Source organism: Penaeus japonicus, unplaced genomic scaffold, assembly GCF_977035675.1.
Source record: "Penaeus japonicus unplaced genomic scaffold, GWHDUDI00000001_assembly GWHDUDI00000005, whole genome shotgun sequence".
In the NCBI taxonomy this organism is placed as follows: Eukaryota; Metazoa; Arthropoda; class Malacostraca; order Decapoda; family Penaeidae; genus Penaeus; species Penaeus japonicus.
The window spans coordinates 34,954,720-34,964,719 of record NW_028234407.1 but is presented as its reverse complement, the minus strand read 5'-3'; the positions used below and the strand labels follow the sequence as shown (position 1 = coordinate 34,964,719).

Here is a 10,000-nt window from a genome sequence, read left to right as displayed (position 1 = left end):
GGAAAGAGAATTTGATCAGAGCAGCAATATAAATCTGTAATAAAGTTGATTTGATAATAAAACCTTTTACATTGGAAACATACAATTTCCTTGAAAATAAAAAAAAGGGGGGGATGGTATACAAAAAAACAAAAAACAAAAAGGAAAGGGGATTCTCACTATCTTTTGAACCTTTATTACAAATTTCCTGAGGAAAAGTGCAAAAGGCCCAAAATAGAAACACATCCTACATGCAGCCCAAAGAAACAGGATGCTGTAAAAGCTAAGTCTTCTAATGCTATGTGGATAACAACACCTTGTCTCCCTTCCATCAAGGTTTTGCGTGTGAGTGAGACGACCGACCCAAGAACGGGAAATCTCACTTCAAATGATACTCTCTATATGGAAAGTTTTGGTCCCCTAGATATACAAAGTTAGATTATATCCTGGCAGAAATACCAAAACCTTTTAGCATTTATTGCCTTCTTTATATGTGTATATTTTTTGCATTGTTATCAAAGGTGTAGGATTCTAATACCAATTTCAACATGATATATATCAATTTATACAGAGGCACGCATTCAGGTTCCATAAATAATTAAAGCATTCTTCTCATTAATATGCACCCCTCATGACCCAGTTAGGCCTATACCTAAAGTCAGTCTTTTGTTAAGACATTATATAGTAATATCAGTCTTTATAATAATGTATCACTCACATCTTTAGCTACTCAAATCTATGATTTTTATAAAATAAAGAATGTTAATGATAAAAGGAAAAAGGAAAAATGTCTTATGCAAATTTTCTCTAATCAAAGACATATATTTACACAGAGCTTTAAATTGGGAGAAAGAAAGTGGAAAGAGGAAAAAGAGAAAAAGGAAAAATGTAATTGCCTCATAAACACCGTAATAATACTGAACAAAAATTTGACAGCCAATTGTTTTGGAAGATATCAGCAAAGCACATTGGACACAGTTGTCAGAAGAACAGCACTGGTTCTAATCTTCCTCCTTTTACTGCAGACACGACTGGATCTTCTCAATCCACTCCTGTGCAGCTGCACCATCCGATGCACAGAAGTTGTACAGCCGCCGCTTTGTCTGCAGCTGTAATGAGATTTCATGACGTAAGTAAGAGTATCCTAGGAAAATAAAGTGCACATTGAAACTTACAAAACAGTGTTACAGATTAGGTTTAAAGGCATCACACTATAAGGGGTTCACAGGACTACTTACACTGGCAAAAATAATCATCAAATCAAAAAAACAGTTTTATAGTCTTCTATGCATAGAACATGAAGCAAAGTCATAGTAATAAAATCAGTAAAATCAGCTCCACAACCAATAATAAGCCACTGATGCCGGCAACATGCGCCATCAACTATAGATCTGTTTCATCATTTTGACTACACATGGTGATTCCACTAGTGCTTATTCACCAAGGAGACAATTATTAGGCCTAAATGTCTTCCTCAACTGTTTACCATAATCCCTCTATGTTTATTTATTTATGGTTTAATAACAATAACGGTGATGATTAAAGTGTTCACAATAATATCAACTCCATCAATAATGATAATAGAAGTTAAAAAAGCTCAAGCTAGTGAGTAAACAGGTGAGGTAAGGCTGGCTTTGTAATTGACTCCTTGGTGACTAAGCACATATGGAGCCATCAAAGTTTAAAAAATAGATAAAACAAAACCATAGAGTGACAGGGCATGTTGCTGGCATCAATGAGTTTAATTTATGATGTAATCTTATACAGTTTTTTTTATATATATTGATGTATTGGTTATATTCTTATGAGTATCATGAACTAGCCTCTCATCTCAAGTAATTTGATACCCTAAATATAGTGACACAGGCTGCATCATAGTGAAATACAATTAGTAATAGATGACTAATAAGGACCCACATGTACCATAAATCCTTTAATGAAAAATGTCTTTTTTTACCCACTCCTAATTATCTGTGTACTATTGGTTACTCTACATCCAGTGTGTCTTACAAGGCATAACATCTCTAATAAAGCTTAAAAAGGAAAACTTACATCAAAGAAGGCTCTCTCATCAACCTTCTTCGGAGCTCCTTGTGTTGGGCCAGAAGGAACCACAGCAACAACATCGGAAAGTTCTGAAAGAAAAGAAGAGGAATCAAAATATGATTACATTAGATTATTATTATTATTATTATTATTATTATTTTTTTTTTTTTTTTTGTCACATTCAGAGGAGACTGACAGACACGAAGTATTACTACTGCAACATACCTATAATGCCTTTGCAGTGTGAGTCCTCCATGCTGTCATAGTATCGCAGTTGATGCTTCATGCTATCGAGCACGAACCAACGCTGTTTCCAGTTTTTGAGAAGTGAACCACGTTTCCATAAGTAACCCTCATGTGTGCGGTTTTCAGCAACATTAGAAGAAAACTGTTCATAGTACTGGTGAGATGTAGTTTGCAATGAAGTAACACCTGAAATTAAATGGTTGTGTAAAAAAACATCCCTTGTTTATAAAATATGTTTGAATGTCTAAATCACACATTTGTAAAATATTTATAGCGCCTGTTGGAAACTAGCAAAAGTGTTGTACTAAGCACTTTCCTGGCTATTGGTACCAGTGTGCCTCAAATTTTCCTTAATCAGACATATAACAAAAATCAAATTTCTAAACGGCTTCTTATCTGAAAGGATATTTTTTGATAGCTGGAGCAGGGATCCTTAGGAAAATTTGTTGAAGGACTAAGAACCCAAAGTGCAATGGGGCAGAGATCTGTCTGCCAATCAATGGTGGACCTTGCCCTTGTAACTTGATTACAAGGGCAATATTTGTGCCTGGCAAGAAACCTCACTGGCTTTTCTGATGCTTGTAGCAGTTATCCCTTCAAACGCACTACACACACACACACACACACACATATATATATAATATATATATATATATATATATATATATATATATATATATATATATATATATATATATATATCTTTATTCAGAGCTACATCAATATCTATCTCTATACACATTTCCAAATACACAAAAAGTTTCCTTACCTGATCCAACTGAAGTGGTGTCTAAGCTGGTGGGTTTTGTGCTTGTTTGTATACTCACTCCTGATTCCCTTACACTCTTAAACCTGGTGCAGTTCTTTGGTACAGACTCAATACACTTCTCATGGCAGTTGTAACCACAGTCCATACACCGCATGCCAGTCTGTTGAGGATTTTGAATGCTTTTAAAATGACACAAAACAATTTAATCCCTATATCATACTACATTAAGAAGCAACAATTACCCTGGAAGACACAATGACTTCTGGCAGGTATGAAATGGACTAATAAGCAGAGAAAAGAGAGAAAGTGAGAAGAAAGACTGAATGAGAAGGGGAAATGACAGCCCCCCCCCCCCATTCTGCCATGCCTTCCTTACCTTTAATGGGCCCCACAAGAGAGATGAGCAATGGTCGCAGTAAGAGGGCGTGGTGTAGTTGTATTTCTCAAAGCGGTGCGGATGTGAGTAGCAGCCCTGTGGGGTGTCGCCTCCTCCACCTGCACTGCTGCTAGTCTTGCCTCGGATTAGGATTTCAATGGTGCTGCGTTTGTGCACACTTCGCCCGTGGTGCCGTACCATTTGCGTGGTCATGGACACTTGACGCTGAGGAGTGAGGGAAGAAAAAAATTTGTAAATCAAGCTTTATAATATATAATATATTCATTTCCTATACAAAGCTTATAATATACAACATATCTATATCCTATACAAAACATTAATGAGAGATCATACTAACATTCGCAAGCATCTACAAATATATCATATACATGTGTGTGTTTGTATATATACTCATATGTAAATATGTGTATATATGTATATATGTGTGTGTATATGTATATAAATATGTATAAACATACATAAATACATATATATATATATATATATATATATATATATATATATATATATATATATATATATTATATATATATATATATATATATATATATATATGAACACATATATATAAATATATATATGTATATTATAGTATGTATATGTATATAATATATATAATATATATATATATATATATATAACATATATGTAATATATGGATGTATATATGGATGTAATATGTATATGTATGTAGTATATATATATATATATATATATATATATATATATATATATATATATATATATATATATATATTTAGATATATGTATGTATGCATGTATGCATGCATGTATGTATATATGCATGTATGTATGTGTATGTATGTGTATATATGTGTATGTATGTGTATATGTGTATATATGTGTATATATACATACATATATCTGTATATATATGTATATATACATACATATATATATATATATGTATATATTATATTATATATTATATATATATATATATATATATATATATATATATTATATATATATATATATATATATATATATGTATATATATATATTATATATATATATATATATATATATATATATATATATATATATATATATATATATATATGTATATATGTATACACACACACACACACACACACACACTCTTATACATATATAAACAGACCAGACAGACAGACACAGGTATACAAAATGACAGCTACACCTACTGTCAGCTGTTCAGGTGGAGGCAATTCCAGCTTATCCCAGTGCACGTTCCACTTCTGGGGGAGGTGTCCTAGTTCGAGCTCTAAGTGACGCAGCTCCTCCAACTGTGCTGTGAAAGTATCTGCCTGGACTCCCCACACACAGTCATATCTTCGTGAAGAAATAATTATGGATTAGCATGCAACTAGATCTAAATGCTCTTATCCTAGTCCTATACAAGCAATGTCAAATTAGCATAAATGTAACATCGATACTAGCACAAAGCACTTTAAAAATCATTTCAACATTGGATATCTTAGTGTATATCTGTATTCAATGCTATAAAGAAGAAACATTATTCACTCATGGAACGTTACCTTTTAGATAGTTGATTACTTTTCTTCAAGAAAAGATCAACAAAATAGGAAGAAATTAAACATATGGGCCTCATAGAAGAGCTACAAGTTAATTTTTTTTTTTTTCAAACAAGCAAAAAGAAAAAGAATAAGAAAAACAAAGAGACAGGGAAAGGGAAAGGGAAAGGGAAAGGGAAATGGAAAAGGATAAGAAAAGGAATAAGAAAAAGAAAATGAAAATGAAAAGGAAAAATGAGAAGAAAAAGGGAAAAAATGGGGGAAGGGGAGGAAGAATAAACAAAAAAGAGAAAATTTGAAATTCAAAAAACAATAAGATAGATCCCAGTCTCACTACGTACCCACTAATAACAATTCTGCGTTGAGAAGTGGTTGTCGTGCCATCTGCTGCTTCTGCCTCCTCCTCCTGCTGTCGGTCTAAGCTACGCACCTCTGGGTCATAGGAAGGGCCGTGGCGTAGCTCCTCCCCTATCAAGTAGCTCCACAGCTGAAGTGCGCTCAATTCCTTCACAGGTCTTAATACCTTTAAAGCATGGAAATCAGAGTTTAGTAACTTCTCATAGAACAATTTTGTCTTCTGACTGACCTTAACTATGATTAATTTAAAATATAACCACAAATCACTACTACATGCCTGTTGCAGAAGAGTTCACGATATAAGTGTATAAATGCACATATCAAAATACATACAGCTGAATCACTAATTCTGTCTCCAACATATAGGAAATTGTAAAAGCTGGAGTGTCGACCACTGTGCTTCTCTATGTAGTCAAATACAGATGTGCCCAAGTGTCCTGACGAACCTGGTGATGACACTCTCCCTCCTGAAATAGGAATAATATTGGACTTTCTTGTTAAACACAATAACAAAAAGGCCAAAGAAGCTCTCACATATCCACTTTTCATTTGTCCGCTTTGAACGTCAGAAATTAATCAACTGCAATGTTGCTCAGCTTCTAGCTAGTTTAGCCTACTGACCTCCAGGATAAATGTCATCATCCTGTGATGCCTCTAAACCTTTGTGGTGTCTTGACAAAGAACCTCGCTTATCCTCCTCTGTCATGATACCCAACTCTGCCCTCTCTAGCTCTGAGTCACTCAAGAATGTGCGGAAACGAGCTGACACGTAGTGGTAAGCCAAAAAACGGAGGTAGTATTCATTGAATTCAAAGGACAAGGGAAACTGCCGCTGGATCTGAGGAAAAAAAAATACATCTTAGAAAATGGTACTGGATGCTTTAAATTTCATGAATGCTCATGCCAAACAAACCATCAAACTGCAAAGGTTTGGACTCACACACAAACTAACAGTTACAGACTTACTAAATAACATGATCAATGCCAATAATATTATCAATATCATGAACAAAACACAGTGTCTATAATATTAACATTATCAATAATATCAGCCCAAAGAGATCTTTACCTGGTGGACAGCATCAAGAAACTGAAGGAATATAGGAGCAAAGCCACTGGCTTGGGATCCTTGGAGGAGATTTGAGCGGTGATTGAACCGATGACCAAATGCAAGCCACTCCTTCTCAATCAAGACTCGGAACCCTTCAATAGTGCGGTAGTAAGGATCCAAGCAGAGTTGAGCTATGCTGGTTACCTGAAAGGTTTTCCCAAAAAGATCTTGTCTAATAATTAATGGCATAGGGAGAAAATTGACACCTGTTGTATATTCCTTCACAAAGAGCACTATCAGTAACTATGAATCATAAGAGGGGTAAAATTACTTTCATAATATTCTCATGATATTCCATCAATGCAAATGAATCTCGTTTTTCATATAACTTAGTTTTCAAGAAAAGCCAAACAATAACCTGAGCAGTGAAGTCCCAGCCATCCTCTAAGAGAAGCATAACTGATGCTCCCAGCAAATCAATCAGGTCGACAATGGCTCCTGCTACCTGGAGGAGGGTCTCCAGCTGATTCAGCCATTCACTGTTCTCAATTGCTCTGTGGAGAAAATATCCAAGTAAGGGGGATGACTTGGGTTAAGATAATCAAAATAGGCTGGACTGAATACCTACAGTGTACCTCTTAAAAATTACCTATGCAAATTATGTAAAACATCACCAATTGGCTGCTTGATTTTTCTTCCAATCAATAAATCCTGACCCTGTCTGGCAAATTTCCTCTAGCCACACTCACTATACCATCTCCATTTCCCTTATATGCTCTTCCCTCCCTGAGCCAATCAAACAGCCGTGATTCTTAGTTCTATTTTGTGAATGAAAAAGGTAAGTGTGAAATGTAATTCTGATTATGCATAGCATATCGTCCAGCCAAATCTCACCCCCTTTATCCTCCCCTATTCCTCCTCCACATAATGTAATGCTGTTTCATACAGTTGTCTTGGTTTCTCATTGTTTTTTCAATAAACCTGCAAGTAGCCAATGGTTTTCCCATTTCCTATGATAAATATAGATCATGCACAGCAAGTGACAGCATAAATACATTCATTAGTGCAAAATTAAGTTCTTGAAATATCAGTCAAAATATGTCTTAGATGAAACCTGAACACAGAGACCTGTGATTCAAAGAGATTAATTTTGTGATTTTTTTAGATACAGTTTTTTAGATACTAAAATGGGTTTATAGCTATAAATATTAAAGGGTGTATGCCATCATCCAGTGGGGATACATTCAATAATACTGCCAGTAAGTCTTAGAGATAAATATTCACAAATTTTTTATACTGTTCCCCCCCTTTTTTCCTGTAAGAAGGTTGTAAGCTACTATAAAGTGGAGATAAATTTGATAAAAAACACAATATCCTCTTGACCAATTAAAAATCTGGCAGTATCACTGGGAAGCTAAGAAAGCTGCATACAACTTGATACAGCTTCCTTTTTCTTTTCAAGCAATCCTTCCATTTTCATGGTATTCTAAACAATGGAAAAACATACTATTTTGCTGTGAATTTATTGAAATTCATCCACAATTTTTTTTTTTCTCTCTCTCTCTCTCTCTCTCTCTCTCTCTCTCTCTCTCTCTCTCTCTCTCTCTCTCTCTCTCTCTCTCTCTTTTCTTTTTTTTATATGCACAATATAAAAAAGAAAAAAAGCAAAGATGGAAAAAACTTGCCCAGGATGGTTCCAGTTATGACTTCAACATATTTGCAGGAGTTCCTTTTTTGTATTATTTTATACCCTGTACCTTGTCATATCTTAGCAAAGTAAACAGAATTACAAAGATGAATGCATATTGTTTTTATGGTATTCAGATATAAAAGTCATAAAATATAGCAAACTAACAAGTAACAACAAAAATGTTCTTTCTGTTTTTTCCTCAGAACAATTTGTTTCCTGTATGTGTAAGGGGGAAAAGTCCAGCTATTTTTTTTTCATCTCTTATAACAATTTTTTGAGTTCCTGTTCTTTTTCTGTTTTGTGGGCACATATAATATAGCCCCTGTTACATTTGGGTATTTGTGAGACACAAGGTAAAGGATAGCAATAGTTGTTTCATCTGCTAATATTCCTTTCCTGTGCACACATGTAGCTAAGTAATTTCCTGTCCTTACAGGGCTAGATATACTTTAAACCACTCAAACCATCAAGGTTTCATGAATTTTATCTTACACAGACTAGCATCAAGTCTTGAGAGGTTTGCATCATATGCTTAATTACACTTGAATGAAAAATCTAATGAGTTGCTTTTTGTGTTCACTCCATAGTAGAAATTGTACATAAAATGATGCTGAGTGGCTGAGATTTTCAAACATCAATTGAACTTCAAGGAATTATCAAATATTTCTTAAAATTGACTACCTTTCATTCAGCTTACTTAGCCCCATTCATGACAGGGCTTATATTTGTGTAATGCTGCTCCCTCCAAGTTGATAACAAGCATGTGCAGTGACTAAACGCGAAATCTCTCCTGGCACAATGCCGCACTGTGCGTCCATGAGCGATTTTGACCTGCCCACTTCAATGGGGTGATAATGGGAGGTTTTTGTATCTGTTACATCATTTTCACAAGTGAATAAAATTGTATCTAAATAAATGCAACTCCTATGATTATGTGCATATGTAACAATGTAAAACATATTTTTTGAGTTTGAAGATGTCATCATATGGGGAGAGGAAAATATTACACTGATGTGATAACATGTCATTCGGTGCATATGGGTTAACCCGTTAATGATGGGTGACAAGGTATCACGTCAAGTGGTGGCAGTCAGCCTATGGGGACGAGATATTTCGTCGTGGCTATCCTCCTGCCCGGCACACTGGGTGATCGGGCCTATAGCGCTTGGCCACGGCCAGTGCGGGCGAGAATCCCGAGGTATTAGTCTTATGAGTTGCATTTGAAATATCCCAGTGTTTCGACCATTTAGAGCCAAAATAGCCCCGTCGTTAACGGGTTAAGTGCTCAAAACTCAATAATGAGAGCATCACAATGCACTCTGCAAGCTAAACATTCTTTAGTTAAATGAGGACCTACCTGAAGAAGGATTGTTCCTGTTCAGCGGCTGGAGAGGAGGGCACACAGGCTCTCATCAGTTTCTTGAAAGAGGACTTAATTTGGCGCACTTCTGTGTACTCAACGGGGATGAACTCTGTCTTGTGGTAAGCATCTGTCTTGATGCCCTGATAAACAAGAATAGACATAAACAAAACATCCATTATTGGCCATGCAACAGAACCAATGCATTTAGTATTGAGAAAGTATTAATAAAGGAGATAAGAGCAACCTTATGAGCATCAAAATTGTAGTTCATATTAAGATTTGTTACCTGTTTTCTTATTCATCGTTCGTTCACAGAGAGCAATTTTGACCCTTCTGAGACGAGCCACATCTTAAGATGTAAGGTATCTTTTGATGTGTTTTCTATTATTTTCTAAATTTATGGTATGATATAGAGTCTATATCTGATATATTAGCAAAGTGATACTAATTAGCATTTCATATGATGCATTAGTTTCATAACTGAAGGAAAAACTAGTTTGTATTTTGAAAAGAAAAGAAAAGGAAAAAATAAAGAAGAAACAAACAGTGGGAAAGTAAACCATC

The 10,000-nt window shown here is 34.9% G+C and overlaps 1 protein-coding gene across 5 annotated transcripts in view; it reads right to left on the bottom strand.

Moving 5' to 3' along the window:
* Positions 1–780: 780 nt before the first annotated feature.
* Positions 781–10,000, bottom strand: part of Sbf (SET domain binding factor) — a 58,830-nt gene continuing 49,610 nt past the window's right edge. For all 5 annotated transcript variants that reach the window (XM_086537330.1, XM_086537332.1, XM_043036225.2 and 2 more), the window contains 12 exons: positions 9,431–9,576; positions 6,802–6,937; positions 6,402–6,587; positions 5,954–6,170; positions 5,666–5,799; positions 5,317–5,498; positions 4,625–4,772; positions 3,417–3,641; positions 3,041–3,200; positions 2,251–2,457; positions 2,032–2,114; positions 781–1,088 (listed from right to left, as the gene is read on the bottom strand). In XM_086537330.1, the coding sequence (XP_086393456.1) occupies positions 996–1,088; positions 2,032–2,114; positions 2,251–2,457; positions 3,041–3,200; positions 3,417–3,641; positions 4,625–4,772; positions 5,317–5,498; positions 5,666–5,799; positions 5,954–6,170; positions 6,402–6,587; positions 6,802–6,937; positions 9,431–9,576 (1,917 nt within the window). In that variant the 3' untranslated portion in view covers positions 781–995. The remainder of the gene's footprint in view (positions 1,089–2,031; positions 2,115–2,250; positions 2,458–3,040; positions 3,201–3,416; positions 3,642–4,624; positions 4,773–5,316; positions 5,499–5,665; positions 5,800–5,953; positions 6,171–6,401; positions 6,588–6,801; positions 6,938–9,430; positions 9,577–10,000) is intronic.